This window comes from Pipistrellus kuhlii, unplaced genomic scaffold, assembly GCF_014108245.1.
Source record: "Pipistrellus kuhlii isolate mPipKuh1 unplaced genomic scaffold, mPipKuh1.p scaffold_m20_p_51, whole genome shotgun sequence".
Lineage (NCBI taxonomy): Eukaryota > Metazoa > Chordata > Mammalia > Chiroptera > Vespertilionidae > Pipistrellus > Pipistrellus kuhlii.
Window position 1 is genome coordinate 243284 of NW_023425553.1, and position 21163 is coordinate 264446.

Genomic DNA, 21163 nt, shown 5'->3' on the forward strand with positions numbered 1-21163 from the left:
CCGCCGCTGGCCCAGGAACCAGAGCGCCACCAGGACCTCCCGCTGCTGGGGCACATGGCCCGGGACCCGGCCGAGCCACTGAGCGAACCCAGACGCCATCCTGGCTGCTGGGAGGACACGGGGAGGGAAGGCCAGGCCAGGAGCCGGGGTCACACTGTGAGAGCCACAGGGCGGCCCCCCAGCCTCACACGGAGCTGCGCACCGGGAGGGGCAGGAGCAGAGGGGAGGCCCGGCCACATGCCCTCCCAGGCTCCCCACCTCACCTACCGAATGGGCAGGAGATGGCTGGTCACCCTATTGGGGCCCGCTCCCCGCCCCGCAGGTCCTGTCTGCCCCGAGTCCAGGCGGGCAGGGCAGGGGGAGGGCTGAGCTGACCCCCACCCCACAGGCAGCTCCACCCCTGCCCCCGCCACACCCCACACCTGCCCTCCCTGATGCCCTCCCCGCAGGGGCTGGGGTCCAGGTGGGAAAGGGGAGCACGGTCCTCAGGGCAGGGCTGCCACCCCCCACGCCAGTGAGGGGGTCCAGCCTGTGAACCGGGAAACGTTGGTCTGGGGGCCCTTGGGGTTCCCGCTGGCCCTCCAGCTGGGCAGCCTCACCCCATCCAGGGCCTGGGGCCCCGGTGCTCAGGGCAGCCCCCTGGGAACCTGGAGGGAGCAGGGGCCGAGGGGGCGCTGACCCCAAGTCAGGGCGGCGGGGAGGCGTGGTGCTGGTGTGACCTGGGCCCTCGGTGCACTCAGTGCCCCAGGACGTTCCCATCCCCGGCCAGGCCCGGCCATCCGGCCGCAGACGGCCTAGAGGCAGGGCCGGTCACACCCGGACTCCTCCTGGGCCCAGGCCTGCCCAGGGGGCCGGCCCTGCAGGAGGACACCCAGCCGCTTGGAGGTCAGGCTGCCGCCGCCTCCGTGACCAGCACGGGGTCAGGGCAGGGCTCCGGGGCCCGGCGAGGCCGCAGCCAGGGGGCAGGGGGAGGACACGGCTGAGCAGCCGGCAGGGCAGGGGCTACCCTGGGGTCAGCACAGCTGCTGGCGACGAGGGGGCAGACGTCCGTGCTCAGGGTCAGGGCTGGGTCCTCCGGCACAGGGTGAGGCACAGCGGTCACTGAGGGCGGACGGGGTCAGGCCCTGGTTGGGGCTGTGACTGCTCATCCTCAGGGCAGGCCGCCAGGAGGAGCTCCCCGGGAAAGGGCCCTGAGTGGGGAGGGGGGCCCAGTGCCCGCCCAGCACTGCCCAGCCCTCCACAGCTGCCTGGCCCGGAGGCCCCAGGGCAGACCGCAGGGCAGCGCCTCCTCACTGTGGCTGCTGCCCAGTGCCAGGGATGGGGAGGGGGCTCAGTGTGGCACAGGCGGGTAGCGAGTCAGAGGTCAGGTAGCCGGGAGCCAGGGCTGCAGCAGGCCTGGCATCTCCAGGGGCCCCACACCCATGTCCCTGCGCCCTGGTGATGTCCCCAGAGTCAGGGCCAGGGTCCCTGAGGCGAGGCCCGCCAGCGTCACCTGCTGCCAGAAGCGGAGCCTGGCTTCCCCAGAAACTCGCTGTCCTGGGTTCAAGAAGCGCACAACATCTGGGGCAGTGCCAGGAGCTGGCACCGAGGGCTCGGGGTTGCCTGGCAGCCGGAGCCAACAAGAAAAGACTCCCCGACCACAGAACCTGTGTGACAAATTCAGAGCCAGCAGATGCGTCACCGGGAAGTCACCTCTGGGCCCCTGCCAGGAACCACGGGGCTGGGCGGCCACGTCTCCAGGGAAACCAGATGCAAAGGGGCTCCTTCAGCACAGTGGGAGCTCCTTCCTGGACAAATGGACACTCGGCTGCCCCTGCCCCTGCCCCTGCCCCTGCCCCTGCCCCTGCCCCTGCCCTGGGGATGGAGAAGGAATGGAGGCAAGACGGAGCCAGTGTGGGACACGGAGGTCAGGACATCCTGCGGCCCAGCCTGGGTGGGGACTGGCCGGCGCTGCCCGCGCTGCTGTGAAGAGGAAGAGCTCCCTGCCCTGAGCCCAGCTCTCCAGCGGCTGGGACCGCCCTTAGGGCTGCCCAGTCCCAGGAAGGGCCGAGCGCACACACGCGGGCACCCGGGGCTCCGAGGCCCTCTCCTCTCTCTGTGTGTCTGGCTCACAGCCCTTTAGAGACAAAGAGCCCCTGCCCGCACGCCCGGGCCCTGCTGGCGGGGTCCTGGTCCCGGGCTAGCACTGGCCGCCCTCCCTGAGACAAGGCACGTTCTGGAGGGGCCTGTTCTGGGCGGGGCCAGGTCCTCACGCCGGAGCCCCAGGTTCGGAGCCAGGCCTTCAGCGCAGCCTGCTCCTGTGCTGTGAGCAGAGCACCTCAGCCCCGTCTCCCCCCGGCCCTGATCCGGCGTCGACCGTGTGACCGTGGAGACAGGCAGAGGGAGGGCCCGTCCCTGACAGACGGAGTGAGAAAGACTGTCTTCCATCCTGAGCCGCTCCCCCCTCTGCCCTGGTCCCGGGCAGCCCTGTCTCAGCAGCCGGGTGGCCAGGCCCCGTGGGGAGGCACTGAGGCCCCTGGCCCTGCCGCTGAGAGATCTGGGAGGCAGAGGCCCTCCCACCAGGGAGGCCCCGGAGCCAGACCCTCGCCAGGCCCTCTGGCACCGTGTCCTCAGACCCTTGGGGGAATCCTGTGTTGGTCTCACCGGGGAGCTATGATTGGGGCCCTTTGTTATCAGCAACAGGGAACTAAGGCCCAGTTTTCAATGGAGACGGACTCCCAAGTGAGTCAGGAGCAGACCAAGCGACAAGAAGCCCCGGAGCCATAGGAAAAGCCTGGAGAGGCTGATGGCGTGGACACCGCCGCTGTCTGCCCGACCAAACACAGCCCCAAACCACAAGTCAGGAGACAAGTGACAAAACGAGGGGAAAAGTGACAAGATGTGAGTCAGGGCTCCTGTCGTTAACGCAGGAAGAGCTGACCCAGGACCCAGGGCACAGGGCACAGGGCCCAGGGCCCAGCCCGACAACCCAAAAGGAAGAGGGGGTCCCGGAGAGGAAACGTGGAAAACGGAGGCCCAGGGTTCCTCCCCGCTCTGTTCCCCAGCCAGCGTGCGCTCAGCGCTGGGCTCTCGGGCCATCGGGGCCAGGCCTGGCCGTGCCTCACCTGCCGCTCCAGCGAGACCGCAGGCCGCCGTGGCCCCGAACAGGCCGGCCTCTGACCCCTGCAGACGGGCCGAGGGAGGAGGGTGCTGCTGGCACTGGCCCAGGTGCTGGGACCCCTCCCGGTGGGGAGCATTCCGCAGTGAAGCGGGGTTCCCAGCAGCTAGAGGGCCGGCCGCACCCCAGCCCTGCCTCCAGTCAGGGGAGTTCCCAGGCAGAAAACCACTTTCTGGGCTCCTGTGCCCCCACATCACGCTCCTGCTCTCTGGGGGCACAGGAGCCATCTCCGAGCTGGGGTGTGGGCCTTCCCTCTTCCTCCTCAGAGTTCTGTCCAGCCCCACCCCAGCCCAGCCTGATCTCTCTCTCTCCTACAAGCCCGATGTGGTCATCAAACCGGGCATCGCTGAGCCCCTGCACACCGACACCCCCCCACTCCCCGGGGCTGGGCACGGTGCCCTGCAGGCTGCCCAGGCAGGCAGGCAGGAAGGCTGATGCCGCTAACAGGCGGCCCCTGGTCTTGGAGGGCGAGGGCCTCCCAGCATCTCCCATACCCTCGGGGGCCATCAGAGGAGCCAGCCCCTTGGAGGGCAGGGGGCACACACCCAGGGGCTTCAGGCCTTCAAGGAAGTGCTTCTCTCCGCGGGATCCCTGCACCACCAGCAGCAGCATCACAGGGAGGGGGCGAGATCGCTGACTCTCAGGCCCCAGGTCAGATCTGCAACATCAGAGACCCCAGGGCAGGCCAGGGACCTGGGTGTGAGCCCGCCCTGCAGGGCTGCCACGCACCTGCCGCCTCTCCCCGCCCCCAGCGTGAGCACCCCCAGGATGGGTGTTTCTGAGCACCCCCAGGATGGGTGCTTCTGAGCACCCCCAGGATGGGTGTTTCTGAGCACCCCCAGGATGGGTGTTTCTGAGCACCCCCCAGGATGGGTGTTTGTGAGCACCAGGATGGGTGTTTGTGAGCACCCCCAGGATGGGTGTTTGTGAGCACCCCCAGGATGGGTGTTTGTGAGCACCCCCAGGATGGGTGTTTGTGAGCACCCCCAGGATGGGTGTTTCTGAGCACCCCAGGATGGGTGTTTCTGAGCACCCCCTGGATGGGTGTTTGTGAGCACCCCCAGCATGGGTGTTTCTGAGCACCCCAGGATGGGTGTCTGTGAGCATCCCTAGGATGGGTGTTTGTGAGCACCAGGATGGGTGTTTCTGAGCACCCCCAGGATGGGTGTTTGTGAGCACCCCCAGGATGGGTGTTTGTGAGCACCCCCAGGATGGGTGTTTGTGAGCACCCCCAGGATGGGTGTTTGTGAGCACCCCCAGGATGGGTGTTTGTGAGCACCCCCAGGATGGGTGTTTCTGAGCACCCCCAGGATGGGTGTTTGTGAGCACCCCCAGGATGGGTGTTTGTGAGCACCCCCAGGATGGGTGTTTCTGAGCACCAGGATGGGTGTTTCTGAGCACCCCCAGGATGGGTGTTTCTGAGCACACCTCCTCCAGAGAAGCCGCCAGCTCCCTCTGCAGGGCTCCCCGTGGCCTGTCCAGGTGAGGGGCAGCGGGCACAGCTGATGGCGGCAGCGCAGGGCCTCTGGAGGAGATCGGGCCTGTGTGAGCAGGACTCCCTCCCTCAGGACCACCCTGCCGGGTCCCCGGGGAACACTGTCCCTCCTGCCTTCTCCCCTCCAGGGCCGGTCAGCCAGGCCCTCTGGCGGACACACAGTCCCCGTGACTGGCCTCAATGGCGTGCCCCTCCCTGGGTACCCGCTCCTGGGTGGTTTTGTCTGTGGTCCGTGCTTGACACAAACTGCCAGATACACTCGGGAGGCGCTGGAACACAGTGGGCCCGGAAATGAGTGTGTGATTGTGTGGGGGAGTGGGGGGTGGGGAGTGGGGGGTGGGTGAGGGGTACATTTGGGGCCCTGGGAGGATGGGAGCTCCCAGGAGCTGGGAGCAAGGCCACTCTCATTGGCCAGGCTGGGCGGGGCCCCAGACGGAGTGACCCTGCCCTTTGCCATCTGGGGGGGGGTCGCCTCCCTCCTTTCCTCAGGCTCCTGGGGGCCCCAATACACTGTCTCTGGACATTGGGAGGGCCTGGCACCCTCAGGATGGTGGGCACATCCTGCGGGGAGCCGGGGATGGGCGCCCGACTAAGACCCCAGTATCTCCCAGGGCCTGGACTCAGCTGTTTCTTCTTCTTTTTTTTTTAATCATTTATAGACATTTTTTAATTTTAATTATTATTATTATTACGAATGCATAGATATCAACACTCTAATTTTTTAAAAAAAACTTTTGTTCTTTTATTCTGTTAGATTATGATCTATGAGTTTACCATTTAAGTTTCAGATACGGGAATTTACTTATGTTTTTGTTTCTTCTTTCTGGGAGGGGAGGAAGACCGAGTCTGGGGCCAGGGCGTAGTCCGCGCGTGGGGCCCCGCCCAGAGCGCATCTACAGTTCTCAAATCATCTCAGCACGCCCACCGGAAGCTCCGCCCCTTAGGGACTGAGCTCCGCTTTCCTGCCACCTCTTCCGGACAGATTAGCCAATGACAAAGCTCTTCTTCTGAGGAGACCCGCCCTCAACCCGTCAGACGATGCTGACAGACACTTCTTTGACCAATCAAAGCGAGGCGTTCTCTAGCACCGCCCCCTCTAGCCTCCGACTTCGGGAGCGCTCGTCTTGGGCGTGGGCTGGGCTGGCTGTGGACAGTGCGGCCTAGAGATCCTCGCGGGGACTGCAGCTACGGAGTCATCCTGTCTGTACGCTAGTCTGCTTGTGTACTTTTCGTGTGATCTTGTATTTTGAAGTAATTAAGTTCACAGGAAGTTCCATAGAAACGTTCAAGACGCAGGGCCCCTCCCACAGTTCCCTAGTGTTCGCATCTTGCACACTTAGTACAGTCGCACACCAGGAAATGGCATTGATGCCAGCCGAGAGCTGCTCCGGGTTACACCCGTGTGCATGCGCTGTGCACTTTGATCACACGTGTAGATTCCTTTATTGATTTTTTACAGAGAGGAAGAGAGAGGCATAGAGAGTTAGAAACATCAATGAGAGAGAATCATCGATCAGCTGCCTCTTGCACACCCTCTACTGGGGCCATGGCATAGTCCGCGCGTGGGGCCCCGCCCTTGACCGCAATCGAACCTGGGACCGTTCAGTCCGCAGGCCGACGCTCTATCCACTGAGCCAAACCGGTTTTGGCTCCAAGTGACCTTTCGTAGCCACAGCCTCTCCCCTCCTCCTCTTGCCAACCCATGCACCCAGTATTCTATTCTTTTTTCTTTCTTCTTTTAAAAAAAATATTTTTATTGATTTTTTTTTAAGAGAGGAAGGGAGAGGGATAGAGAGTTAGAAACATCAATGAGAGAAACATTGATCAGCTCTCTCCTGCACGCCCCCTACTGGGGATCGAGCCTGCAAACAAGGTGCATGCCCTCCGCCAGAATCGAATCTGGGATCTTTCAGTCCACTGAGCCAAACTGGTTTTGGCCAGTATTCTCGTCTTATCCCTACAGGTTTGTCATTGAAGGCCGTTGGTTACATGAGTGCAAGCATGCAGTGCGTAACTGGCTGAGCCTTTCCCACTCACATGGTGCCTGGAGGGCCATCCTCGCTGCTGCACGCATTGCTAGTGTTTCCTCTGCACGCATTGCTGGCTGTAGTCCTTCCTTCCGGCATCCACCCACTGAGGCAGCTTGCTTGTTCCAGTCTCTGGCTTCTACAGACAACCCGCTCTGAACAGTGGAGCCCAGGCTTTCCTGTGATGACAAGTTTCCCCTTCTTGGGCCTAAGTGCCCAAGCCTGCAATGCCTGGGTCCCGTGCAGATGGGTGTGTAGCTTTCAAACAAACAGCTGAGCCCTGGCTTGTTTGGCTCAGTGGGTAGAGCCTCAGCCTGTGGACTGAAGGTCCTGAGTTCGATTCCGATCAAGGGCACATGTCCTGGATACAGGCTCTATCCCAGTTGGGGACAGGCAGGAGGCAGCCGATCAATGATTCTCTCTCATCATTGATGTTTCTCTTTCTCTTTCCTTCTCCCTTTCTCTCTGAAATATCAATACAAATATATTTTAAAAAAGAAAGAAAGAAAGAAAGAAAGAAAGAAAGGAAAGAAACAGCTGAGTTGCCTTCCACACTGGCTATACCATTTTACACTATAATATGTTTCACCAACATATTATAGTTATTCAGTTTTAAAAACAGAAACTTTAGCCCAGCCAGCATGGCTGAGTGGTTGAGTGACAACCTATGAACCAGGAGGTCATAGTTTGATTCCTGGTCAGGGCACGTGCCTGGGTTGCAGGCTCGATCCCCAGTGTGGGGTGTGCAGGAGGCAGTCAATCAATGATCCTTTTAATTTTATAAATATTTTTTTATTGATTTCAGAAAGGAAGGGAGAGGGATAGAGAGATGGAAACATTGACGATGAGAGAGAACCACTGATCGGCTGCCTCCTGCATGCCCCCCATTGGGGGGATCAAGCCCCCAACCCCAGCATGTGCCCCTGGCCGGAATCAAACCCAGAACCCTTCATTCCACAGGCTGATGCTCTATTCATTGAGCCAAACCACCTAGGGTTGCACACTTTTTTTTTTTTATCAGAGAGGAAGAGAGAGGGATAGAGAGTTAGAAACATTGATGAAAGAGAAACATTGATCAGCTGCCTCTTGTGCAACCCCTACTGGGATGTGCCCGCAACCAAGGTACATGCCCTTGACCAGAGTCCAACCTGGGACCTTTCAGTCCACAGGCCAACGCTCTATCCACTGAGCCAAACCGGTCTCGGCAACAATTTTCTTTTCTAACTACATTTTTCTATGTAATCACCAACATATGATAGTTATTCAGTTTTAAAAACAGAAACTTTAGCCCAGCCAGCATGGCTGAGTGGTTGAGTGACAACCTATGAACCAGGAGGTCACAGTTTGATTCCTGGTCAGGGCACGTGCCTGGGTTGCAGGCTCGATCCCCAGTGTGGGGCGTGCAGGAGGCAGTCAATCAATGATCCTCCCTCATCATTGACGTTTCCATATCTCTCTCCCTCTCTTTTTCTCTCTGAAATCAATAAAAATGTGTTAAAACAAACAAACAAACAAACATGCACTTTAGCCCTAGCTGTTTTGGCTCAGTAGATAGAGCATCGGCCTGCTGACTGAAAGGTCTCAGATTCGATTCCAGTCAAGGGCATGTACCTTGGTTGCGGGCACATCCTCAGTAGAAGGTGTCTAGGAGATGGCTGGTCAATGTTTCCTCTCATTGATGTTTCTACCTCTCTATCCCTCTCCCTTCCTCTCTGTAAAAAATTCAATAAAATAAATATTTTTAAAAAAACACCATACATTTGATTGTGTATCTTTTATATATTTTTTTATTGATTTCAGAGAGAAAGGGAGAGGGATAGAATCATCAATGATGAGAGAAAATCATTGATTGGTTGCTTCATGCACACCCCTACTGGGGATGGAGCCCACAACCCAGGCATGTGCCCTTGACCGGAATCGAACCCGGGACCCTTCAGTCCCCAGGCCAACGCTCTATCCACTGAGCCAAACCAGCTAGGTAGGACTTATTGTGATTTTCTTTTACTTGGTAATATATCTTTGAGATCTTTCCATGTCCGTACACAAATGTCTAGCTCACTTCTTCTCTGGCTGCTTGGTATTTGATGAAATACATGTACTGTAATTTACATAATGAATCCCAATTGATGTTCTGCCCCATTTTCTCTCTTGTGTTGCTATTCACATTAATGCTGCAACCACCAGCTTTGAACATGTCAATCTCCTAAGATAATTTCCAATAAGTAGAATTGATCTATGGCATTTAACATGTTTGTTTGTTTGTTTGTTTTTTAACATGTTTTTGTTGTTAATCCTTATTGGAAGATATTTTTCCATTGATTTTTAGAGTTGGAAGTGCCAGGAGAGACAGAAACATCAATGTGAGAGAGAATTATCAATTGGTTGCCTCCCACACCCACCGTGACTCTGGGCTGGGGATGGAGCCTGCACCTGAGGTGTGTGCTCTTGACCAGAATCAAACCTGGTACCCTTCAGTTCATGGGCCCATGCTCTATCCACTGAGCCAAACTGGCTAGAGCTAATATGTTAGTAGACACTACATACGTATCTCCCCAAAAGACTCTCCTTGTCATACACTAGGGCTGTTAGTCCTTTGTTCTATAGGTTGCAAATATTTTTCCTCAGATTTTTTAGCTTAGTTCTTGCCCACATTTCATTGCTGTTCTTTCCCGCCTACGTTGTAGCAACTTGTGAATTTTGCGCATCACCTTCAGCTTGAACTCTTTGCAGACAGGTTCTAGGATGAACTTCAGGCTGGGACTGGATTTGCAATGGATTCACCATCAAAGCTTAATGCCCCCTCTACTGGGTCATTTTCTCAGATGTTTCATTTTTATTTTTAAATATATTTTATTGACTTTTTTACAGACAGGAAGGGAGAGGGCTAGAGAGATAGAAACATCAATGAGAGAGAATATGTATTGATCAGCTGCCTCCTGCACACGCCCCACTGGGGATGTGCCCATAACCAAGGTACGTACCCTTGACCAGAATCGAACCCGGGACTCTTCAGTCCGCAGGCTGACGCTCTATCCACTGAGCCAAACTGGTTTTGGCATTTCTCAGATGTTTTAAAAAAGACAGTCTGAGGAAAAATGTTTTTTCTCAGATATGTTTATTAAAGATGCTCTATAGACACATTTGCTGACACTCAAGCTGTATCAGTAGCACTAGCAAAGAACCTTAGTAACTTGACTCTCAACCCTAGTATCAAATTCCCTCCCCTTCCACAAAAACATTCACCCCAACAGCAGGAGAGAGAAGAAGAATTCACAGGGTATCTAGAGGGAAGGAGTTATGGACTGGTCTACAGGAGGAGACATGGAGTGAGGCCAATGGCAAGTCTTAAAATAGACTCCAAAGGACTGTTTCCAATATGGCTGAGGAGAAGGAATGAGGCTATTCAAAACCGCAAGAAGAGCAATGAATCTGTTCTTCAATGTGGCTGTAGCCATTGACTCTTTGCATCCAGGTTCTTTTCCTGGTATTGCTGAGAATTATGACACGGGGTCATTCATTTGAGGAATACACCTTATTCTTGTACTCATTTATTTTATTTTATTTATTTTTTAAAAAAATATTTTTTATTGATTTTTCACAGAGAGGAAGGGAGAGGGATAGAGAGTTGGAAACATCGATGAGAGAGAAACATCGATCAGCTGCTTTCTGCATGCGCCCTACTGGGGATGTGCCTGCAACCAAGGTACATGCCCTTGACCGGAATCGAACCCGGGACCTTTCAGTCCTCAGGGCGACACTCTATCCACTGAGCCAAACTGGCCAGGGCTTCTTGTACTCATTTAAATTATAACACTTTTTTTTATGTACTATTTCAATTTTTAGTAGCAAATGTGTGTATAGGGCATCTTTAATAAACTTGAGAGGCATATCTGAGAAAAAACATTTTTCCTCAGACTGTCTTTTTTAAAACATATTTGTATTGATTTCAGAGAGGAAGAGAGAGATAGAAACATCATGATGAGAATTATTGATTGGATGCCTCCTGCACACCCCACACTGGGGATGGAGCCAGCAACCTGCCGATTGAACCTCGATCTCCCAGTTCGTAGGTCAACAATCACTGAGTCACACACGCTGAGCCTGTCTTTTGCCTGTGAAGAAGTTAAACGTTTTGAGCAGAGGCAGCGCCTGCTCCAGAGCTCAACATATGGTCTGAGGATCCTGCAGAAAAAAAAGTGGGCTCTGTGTGAGGTGACCAGGTGGCTGCGGTGTGGAGGCTGTGCGTTAACAAAGTATCCATGGAGAACACTTACAACTCAGTGGATTCAAAACCCATTTAAAAATTCAGAAATAAAGCTGTTGCATGAAGGCAGATCAATAGCCCTAGCTGGTTTGGCTTAGTAGATAGAGTGTTGGCCTTCACACCTAAGGGTCCTGGGTTTGATTCCAGGTCAAGGTCACGTACCTCAGTTGCAGGCAGGCTTCTCCTTAGCCTGGGCCCTGGTCAGGGCAGGTGCAGGAGGAAGGCAACCAATTGACGTGTTTCTCTCACATCAATAATTCTCTCTGTCTTTCCCTCTCTCTGCTACTGCCTCTGAAGAACCTCCTAGAAGGATTAAAAAACACACACACACACACAAAAACACCAAATCAATGGACTCTGGGATATCCTTGCTAAATAGTTTCAAAATGGGTCATTCTAAAATGGGTTTATGTATAATCATCCTATATAATAAAAGCCTAATATGCTAATTATCCAGTTGGCCATCAACCAATCAAAGCGTGATATGCTATTGATATGCTAAAGCAGCTCAACTGCTTGCTATGATGTGCACTGTCCACCAGGGGGCAGGTGATCTGACCAGTAGGTTAACTTGCTGCTGGCGTCCAGCAGATCAGGACTGAGTGGTCCCTCCCCAGCTGGCCAACTTCCCACATCTCTCCCCAGCCCCAATCTTGCATCAGTGGGGTCCCTCGGCCTTGGCCTGCACCCTCTTGCAATCTGGGACCCCTTGGGGGATGTCGGAGGGCCGGTTTCAGCCCAACAGCAGAATGACAGGTTGCTATGACTCACACTGACCACCAGGGGGCAGATGCTCAACGCAGGAGCTGCCCCCTGATGGTCTGTGCCCTCCCACAGGGGGAGTGCCACTCAGCCAGAAGCCCAGCTCACAGCTGGTGGGTACAGTGGAGGTGGCAGGAGCCTCTTCCGCCCCCTCAGCAGCATTAAGGTTATCCAACAGCCAGCTTAGTTGAACATCTCCCGAGGGCTCCCAGACTGCGGGAGGGTGCAGGCCAGGCTGAGGGACTCCCTCCTCCAGTACACAAATTTCGTGCACCGGGCCTCTAATCAATAATAAGAATTTTCATAAAAGTACTGGCTGGAATGGCATCTTCGTATGGTACAGATATAGATGCAGCAAACCTCAGGGAAACATTCCCGAATTTGCAATATGAAGTCAGGATTAAAATGATCTTACATGGGAAGAAATTGGTATACAGTGTTTCTGAAGAAGATCATAGTAAGTTTTATTTGCATGCTTCTTAGAATCTAAGCCATGATAATGATGGAATAATTTTTGGAACAAATGTTGACCTGAGAAAATTAACACGTGTTTTTCAGAGGGGATTAGTGCAAAAGTCTAACTGAAAACCCAACCTTTTCATTATTCAGGCCTGCCAAGGTATGGAACTGGACTGTGGTATTGAGACTGACAATGGTTATAATGGTGTCGTGACATGTTAGAAAATGCCAGTTGAGCCCGGTGTGGCTCAGTTGGTTGGGCATCCTACCATGCACCGAAAGGTTGCTAGTTCGCCGAAACCGGTTTGGCTCAGTGGTAGAGCGTCGGTCTTCGGACTGAAAGGTCCCAGGTTTGATTCCGGTCAAGGGCATGTACATTGGTTGGGGGCACATCCCCGGTAGGGGGTGTGCAAGAGGCAGCTGGTCGCTGTTTCTTTCTCATCGACGTTTCTAGCTCTCTATCCCTCTCTCCTCCTTTCTGTAAAAAATCAATAAAATATATTTAAAAAATACAAAGTTAAATTAAAAATAAATAAATAAATAAATAATAAACAAACAGTACTTAAAAAAAAAAAAAAAAAAAAGGTTGCTAGTTCAACTTCCAGTCAGGGCACATGCCCTGGTTGCTGCTTGACCCCCAGTAGGGGGCGTGCAGGAGGCAGCCAATCAATATCTCTCATTGATGTTTCTCTCTCTCTCTCTCTCTCTCTCTCTCTGAAACCAATTATATACACACACACACACACACACACACACCCGTATTTTTAGGACCATTAGACGCACTTTTTTCCCCCCAGAAGTGGGGGGAAAAAGTCCCTGCGTCTTATGGTCCAAATATAGCCTACACATATACTTTAAAAAAAAAGTTTTTTTACTTGCCCGGCTCTGTGTGGTCTCTGTGTGCTTGCCCAGCTCTAAAATGGTTCTAAATGCTGCTGTTTACTTTACAGGGTTGATTACATGTGTTTATGACTGTGATGTTGGGTTTTAATGCACATAAAATATTTTAGGACACTATTTGTTTCAGAATCTTTTTTTCTTCATTTCTCTTCTCTAAAAACTGGTGCGTCTTATGGTCCGGAGCGTCTTATGGTCCGAAAAATACGGTGTGTGTGTGTGTGTGTGTGTGTGTGTGTTTATATATATATATATATATATATATATATATATATATTTGGTATATATATTATTTCTTTTTTGATTTCAGAGACGAAGGGAGGAGAGATAGAAACATCAATAATGAGAGAGAATAATTGATTACTGGGGATCAAGCCTGCAACCCAGGCATGTGCCCTTGGCTGGAATCGAACCCGGGACCCTTCAGTCCACAGGCTGATGCTCTATCCACGGAGCCAAGCTGGCTAGGGCTGTATATATAAATTTTATAACATTCACCTGGGGCCGGATTCACTGCTAGGGGTGCCCTTACTAGAATTCCACTTAGAACGTTAGTGCATACAGCTGGTGAGAAGTCCAGCATCTCACTTTGTTGGCTGACTGAACTTGGACACACTGGTGGCCTGTGGTGGTTTTGATACCAGAGCTGTCCTGGCAAGTGGTGGAGGAGGGGATCCCCAGGCTTGGGGAGAGGGGGATTTTGGAGTAGATGTATCCCATTCCAGTGAACACTCCACTCCGAAACCCTGTTCCACAGGCAGGCCTGGAAGCACCTGTTGTCAGTGAGGCATTGAGAGCCCTCAGAGGCGAGACACAGGTTTCTTTGCAAAGCTCTGGAAAGACCACAGTGTCTCTGGGAAACAGGCAGCCTCCTACAGCCCGAAATGCTCTAGGCCTGGAGCCAAACACCTGACTGGGGTTGTCACAGAACAGGCTCACAGACTCTAACCCAGTGTCCAGACCCAGAGCCCCCGGGTGGAAGGGCTGGGTGCCCTGGGAAGGTCTCTGCACCACTGTTGGACGTGCACATTGTTAGGGTCGCCAAAGGAGGAACACATGAGGCCAAAGGGGGTAAAGAATTACAAATTTCCAGCCAAAACCGGTTTGGCTCAGTGGATAGAGTGTCGTTCTGCGGACTGAAGGGTCCCAGGTTCGATTCCGGCCAGGGGCATGTACCTTTTTTGCAGGCACATCCCTAGTGGGGGTGTGTGCTGGAGGCGGCTGATTGATGTTTCTCTCTCATTGATGTTTCTAACTCTATCCCTCTCCCTTCCTCTCTGTAAAAAATCAATTATATATATATATTTAAATTATGAATTTATTATGAACACTAGATGGCACCAGAACCCAGGGATGGGGATTCAGAGGTTTTAAAGCAGGCGTCTTCAAACTGCGGCCCGTGGGCCACATGCGGCCCGCAGAGGAGTCTGATCCGGCCTGCCAGGTTTTTTGGGCAGTGAGCGCAGCCGAGGTGTTACAGTAGGAATTAGTAGTTCATATAGTCCGGCCCTCCAGCTCTCTGAGGGACCGTGATCTGGCCCCCACTTTAAAAAGTTTGAAGACGCCTGTTTTAAAGGATTCTAGGTGGGCTTTTTAGGCTGGGAATTCTCTGAGCAGATCCGGATCCTGGTAAGGTCCAGAGAAGGATCATGGTCTTAGCAAGTGGAACGTGGTCTAAGGAGCAAAAGGGAATGTCGGGTGTCAGTTCCCAGGGGAGGAGGTATCAATTTCAATTATTCAATCATGAAGCATCCATCTTGTATGAAAACTGCTGTTTGAAATTTTAACCCTGCTGTTTGGCTTCTGTAAATTCTTCCTTCGTAAGACTACTTCCACTTCAGAGAGGCCATTAAACCTTCCCCAGACAAGGTTATCAGTGCTGGCACCAGGCTAGGCCTCTGGTTGAGGTCTCAAGGTGAAGCACATACGGGCTCTTTAAGAACTTGCAAAAGGGGCCAGAAACACTCCATATTTGGGAGACAAAGAAGGTAAAAACATATAAATAGGGAAAATTCCTGCATGTTGGGACCCAGAATTTGAGGGATATTTTTCTCTGGACCTTTGTGTAATAAATGCAACTCCATCTCTCTAAGTATTGATTTATTCTTCTTCTGTTTTCTGTAGCAATCAGCTCTCACATTCCAACCTTTTTGCCCTAAAAAACAAATCAAAACAAAACAAAACAAAAACACCACCATCTTTCCAAGCCATTTACTACAGTACCAAGTTATCCCTGAGAAGAGCAGGTATGCTTGACAGGATTCCCCCCCTCGAGGGCCACACACACTCCCCTTGGTCAAGTAACACTAAGAATATTTTGTTATGCCGAAACCGGTTTGGCTCAGTGGATAGAGCGTCGGTCTGCGGACTCAAGCATTGGCCTGCGGACTCAAAAAAACAACACAAGCCGAAACTGGTTTGGCTCAATGGATAGAGTGTCGGCCTGCGGACTGAAAGGTCCTGGGTTCGATTCCAGTCAAGGGCATGTACATTGGTTTCGGGCACATCCCCAGTGGGGGGTGTGCAGGAGGCAGCTGATAGATGTTTCACTCTCATCGATGTTTCTGACTCTCTATCCCTCTCTCTTCCTCTCTGTAAAAAATCAATAAAATACATTTTAAAAAACACACAAAAAACCACCATCTTCGATTCCGGTCAAGGACATGTACCTTGGTTGCGGGCACATCCCCAATGGGGGATGTGCAAGAGGCAGCTGATCGATGATTCTCTCTCATCGATGTTTATGACTCTCTATCCCTCTCTCTTCCTCTCTGTAAAAAATTCAATAAAATATATTTTAAAAATAGAATATTTTGTTACTTCTCGCCTTCCCCATCTCCAGAAGCTTGGACAGACAAGTCTGGTGGATAGCACATTTCTGGGTGACTGCCTCCAGCTCTGCTCACCTCTCCCTGGCTCTTGGGCTCCTGGGGTGGGGGGCAAATCCATGATTTATTATTATTATTATTATTATTATATTAATTTTTTTTTTTTACAGACAGTAAGGGAGAGGGATAGAGAGCTAGAAACATCGACCAGCTGCCTCCTGCACACCCACTACTAGAATGTGCCCGAAACCAAGATACATGCCCTTGACTGGAATAGAACCTGGGACTCTTGAGTTCGCAGGTCGATGCTCTATCCATTGAGCCAAGCCAGTTTTGGTTATTATTTTTTAAAAATTGATTTTAGAGAGTAAGAGAGAGGGAGAGATAGAAACATCAATGATGAGGGAGTATCATTGACCAGCTGCCGCTTCATGCCCCACACTGGGTATTGAGCATGTGCCCAGATCAGGAATCCATCCTGACTCTTGGTTCATAGGTCTATGCTCAACCACTGACCCACGCTGGCCCAGCTGAAACAATGCTTATGGAGAGCCGCCCAGACACACTCAGGTGGCATGGTGGGACTTGGTGTGTATTTTGGCGGCGGAGGTGGGGTGGGGGGCACATTCTGGGCCCTGGGAGGGTGGACACTGCTCTCCTGGGAGGCCTGGACTGGATGGGTCCGGAGACATAGTGACCGCGCCCTTTGCCATAAGGCATCTCCTCTTTCTCCATCAGGAGCACAGTGTCTCTTTTCTCTGCCCCAAGAGGGTGGGCAGGGAGGACCCAACAGTGCCTACGGGGCCTGGAACCTGGATTTCGGTGGAGGATCGCCGTCAGCCTTTTCCCCCTGGGTGGGCGAAGGCCAGCCCGTATCGGCACAGGCTGCGGGCTTTTAGGTTATCGCGGGGGGTGGGGGCGTGCCTCGGCCTCCGGCCTCCCTATCGACAAAGGAATGTAAGCCGAGGCTCCAGCATGGCGCGTCCCCTGCGGGCCCTGAAGCCCAGAGGGAGGCATAGAGAGCTTGTCCCGGGCAAAGTGAATCCTAGGAACCAGCGCGCAGCCGCTGTGAGCTCCACTCGGGGGTACTTTCCCCTTTTCAACTCAAGAACAAAAGTTTTTCTTAGTTACAGCAAAGCCTGGGGCCGAGTCCTACGCCCAAGATGGCCAGTTGGGGAAGGCTTTCCCGTGCTGATGTGGCTGGCCTCCATTCGCCAACTCCCCACTGCGTCCAGGCGCTCCGCCTCTTTCCCGTTCTGCGCATGAACCCGGCTGCCTGCGCGCAGGCGCAGAACGCCGTCGCATCTATGGTTTTGCAAGTGTGCTAGAGTGTCCTCCCCGCCCTCGCGCAGACTCTATGGTTCTTACGCGCGAAGAGAGGCGACCTATATAAGGCATGCGCAGGCGTGGGAGCGCCTTTCCCTTCGGCGTGGTGAGTACTTACGGGTGCAAGTTCCCGCCGTGCCCTTGCCGTTTCCCTCCCGCGGTTGGAACCTTGTCCACGTCTTCTGACTTTTTCTGTTTCATTGTAGCCACTGAAGATCGTGGTGTCGCCATGGGTCGCCGCCCCGCCCGGTGGTGAGTATCGAATCCATATGATTTCGCTGCTGGGAAGAGAAATAGGAGCATTTGCTTACTTAAGGCAGTCGTGCGGTGGAACCTCTCTAGTACACCCAGCTTTTCCTTTTTTGGGAACGGACTCCATCGTTCTCCCCTATACCTTCCGGATCGCAGTAGGTCTTCGTTTAAGTCATGTGGTGGTTTCACTTAAAACTTGATACCGCTCTTGAAGCGCTTCCACAGTGTTATTGGGGGGTTGTAGTGACCCTTTCCTGCATTTCCGAGCCAGTTTCAGGCTGGAAGCGACTGCCGCTTCGCATCCCGCCCTTTGTCCTGGAAATTCGCCGCCTTTTGAGGCTCAATGCCTTCTGGGCCTTTTGTGTGCCTTGCCCTTGTTTTCAAGTCTTGTATGGCCTGCAGAGGGCGTTGGGAGTCCTTCACATGGCTTGGAGGCCAAACGCCACGTGCCCAAAAGTCTAGGGTGGACGACATGAATGTGCTGCTTTTATGCAGCAGATATGCAGTAGAGTTGAGCGGTGTATTTTAACTGGGAATGTCTGTTTCAAAGGATTGGCGCTGGAAGAAGTTGGAAACCCAGTAAGGAGCGGAGAAAGATTTTTGCCTACATGGTTGTCCTCTTAACTCTTTGCCCCCTAGATGTGACTCTCTTTAGCACCACACCAGACACGGAGGTAGCTTACAGATTGGCTTGTGCCATCCCCTCCTTTGGTCGTGGTGGGAGCTCTGAAGTGCCCATTGATTAGTTCACTTGTGAAACCTGGGTTTCTCCCCCCCTCCCCGCAGTTACCGGTATTGTAAGAACAAGCCGTACCCAAAGTCTCGCTTCTGCCGAGGTGTCCCTGGTAAGTTGCACGAGAGCTCCTCAAATGTTTGGGTGCACCGACTCGGTTGTCGAGGGCACCCCACGCACAACTGACCCAAGGCTTTTTCCAGATGCCAAGATCCGCATCTTTGACCTGGGGCGGAAGAAGGCCAAAGTGGATGAGTTCCCGCTCTGTGGCCACATGGTGTCGGACGAATATGAGCAGCTCTCCTCTGAAGGTGAGGTTCAGGATTCCTGGTCAGTCACGCCTATTCCTATGTGCTCCCCAGCTAAATCCGGAGCTCACTGGACTGGAGTTTCCAGTTCCTTAGTCATGAACACCCAAATGTGAGCTTTGATGAGTGCTTCTGTGCCATCCTTAACTCTGCTGCCTTCCTCCCCCCCACCTAGCCCTGGAGGCTGCCCGTATTTGTGCCAACAAGTACATGGTGAAAAGTTGTGGCAAAGATGGCTTTCACATCCGAGTTCGGCTCCACCCCTTCCACGTCATCCGCATCAACAAGATGTTGTCCTGTGCTGGGGCTGACAGGTAAGCCTGAGGGGTCTCTGTTGAGCTTGATTACAGTAGAGCAAAGAGATGGCCCCACATAAGGACTCAACCATGCATGGCAAAGCCAGCCTAATGGCTGGCAAGATGTCATGGGCACTAATTTCTCTGCTACTCTGCAGATGAGCAGAGACAAAAAGGGAGGGCTGAGCCTCTGGGCAGCAGGGGGAGGAAGTAGCTTTGAGCCTGGTGCCAGCCATCTGCCAGCAAGCGCGTTGCTAGGGCAGTTGCATGTTGGGCTTTCCGATGAGCCCAGGAGCACCCTGGCAAAGGTTCTGTTTGAGTCTGTTTTGGGGTTCACTGCAGCCAATTAAGCCGACCAGGCCCTTTTCCCCATGGGGGCCTGGTGTGCAATGGCTGCAAACAGCAGCATCCTTGGTAGTGTACGCAACCTGTTGCTTAGTATGGGTTGCCCTAAGGGACCTTGGATACAGCCCTTTCTGGTGGACATTCGTGTCTGAACTCACGCTGCCCTCCATCTAGGCTCCAAACGGGTATGCGGGGTGCCTTTGGAAAGCCCCAGGGCACAGTGGCCAGAGTCCACATTGGCCAAGTCATCATGTCCATCCGCACTAAGCTGCAGAACAAGGAGCATGTGATTGAGGCCCTGCGCAGAGCCAAGTTCAAGTTCCCTGGCCGCCAGAAGGTAAGAAGTGCGGCCACCTTTGGTCCCTCCTTCCCTTGCCCAGGACACCCCCCCCCCTCCCAATATGTATACTGAATTCTTTGTTTTTTTCCCCCCCAGATCCACATCTCCAAGAAGTGGGGCTTCACGAAGTTTAATGCGGATGAGTTTGAAGACATGGTGGCTGAGAAGCGCCTCATCCCAGATGGCTGTGGGGTCAAATACATCCCTAATCGTGGTCCCCTGGACAAATGGCGAGCCCTGCACTCGTGAGAGTCTCGGTGCTGCCCCCACCTTACACCCACCAATAAATCAGTTTTCCATCCATGTCTTTGTGTTTGGATTCATGGGGGATTGGGGACCTCTGGGAACCCTAGGGTCGCTGTCCTTTGTCCTCCAGGGAACAAATCAGCCCAGCACAGTAGCAGGTACCCCAGTTTTTCCCCTTTGAAATGTGCCACAGGGCCTGGCAAGAGCTGACCTTTGGGCAAATAGTGTGCAGCCCCAGACCATAACCATGACCTCAACTTGAACTTGCCCCTAATGTCCTGCTAGCTGTTCTAAATTATTAATGACTTATTAAGAGGCATATCAATTGATTGCTCTACTGATCTAAGCGTTCACTGGTTGATTCTTAACAGGTCCCCTGGCCTGCTATCCAACCTACAATCTCATTGGGGTGGCACTCCAACCAGTTGGGCTCCTGACCAGGGCACTTTTTACTGCCCCGTTCTCTGGAAAACAGCAGTCCTGGAGTTAGGCCCTTCTCTGATGTGTGTCCTGTTTGTGGCCTCACGCTATCACAAAGGAAACATGCATAAGTTCACAACTTATTACAGTTGCAACTATCCCATGAGAGCTGGCAGGTGTATTTTCTGCATCTGTATCCTTGGTAACCACTCCCTGGGGCTACACACAGGATCTGCAGGACACCAAGAAGGCCAGCCCCATTGAATGCTACCTGCCCCAGGAAGTGTGTGAGGGGGGGAACACTGGCTGCTGAGGGGCAAAAGTGGCATGGTATGTTGATGGCCTGGAGACCTGGGAACCCTAGCTGGTTTGGACAGCGTTGGCCTGTAGCCTGAAGACTCCTGCATTTGATTCCAGTTAAGGGCACATGCCCAGGTTACAGAAAGCAGCCAATCAGTGGTTCTCTTGATGTTTCTATCATGCTTCTGAAATCAATAAAAATAGATTTTTTAAAAACACCTGGACCCTGGCTGGTTTGGTTCGGTGGATAGAACTTTGCTGAAAGGTCCCAGGTTCGATTCCCGGTCAAGTATGCATACCCGAGTTGTGGGCTCAATCCTCAGTGGGGGTGTGCAGGAGGCAGCTAATCAGTGATTCTCATCAGTGATGTTTCTCCCTTCCTCTGAATCAAAAAATATATTAGAAAACAAAAAGGCCTGGGAGAAAACCGTGCTGTCCCCACCCACACTACCCATTTCACAGAGGAAGAGTCTCAGGCCGATGATGGGAGGAACTTGCTCCATGTCTGTGCACCTGTGTCCCTCCATGTCCCCTTCCCTGGGACAGGCCCCGGGCCAGGCAGGGCTGGGTGGGGCTGTGGCTCCTGGTCCTCGGAAAGCAGTTTCCCTACAGTGACCAACCTACCCGAACTAAGGGGTCCAGCACCTCCTCCCTGGCCACCTTGCCCAGCGTCAGCCTCTGGGCGTTGAAGGCGCAGATGCGAAAGGC

The 21163-nt window shown here is 53.2% G+C and overlaps 1 protein-coding gene and 1 non-coding gene across 3 annotated transcripts; both read left to right on the forward strand.

The window, feature by feature from the left end:
• The first annotated feature begins 17302 nt into the window (after window positions 1–17302).
• RPL10 (ribosomal protein L10) lies at window positions 17303–19791 on the forward strand. 2 transcript variants are annotated; one of them, XM_036415726.2, is made up of 6 exons: window positions 17303–17467; window positions 18254–18312; window positions 18404–18511; window positions 18684–18822; window positions 19324–19486; window positions 19586–19791. In XM_036415726.2, exons 1-6 carry the CDS (start codon window positions 17445–17447, stop codon window positions 19736–19738), a joined length of 645 nt encoding a protein of 214 aa, XP_036271619.1. In that variant the 5' UTR covers window positions 17303–17444; the 3' UTR covers window positions 19739–19791. The 2 variants fall into 2 exon arrangements, with proteins under 2 accessions (XP_036271619.1, XP_036271620.1); XM_036415727.2 differs by lacking the exon at window positions 18254–18312 and having other exon boundaries at window positions 17322–17467.
• On the forward strand, window positions 19141–19276 carry LOC118706482. Its single transcript, XR_004984034.1, has one exon. It is a non-coding gene; the product is annotated as a small nucleolar RNA SNORA70 (small nucleolar RNA).
• Window positions 19792–21163: the final 1372 nt, after the last annotated feature.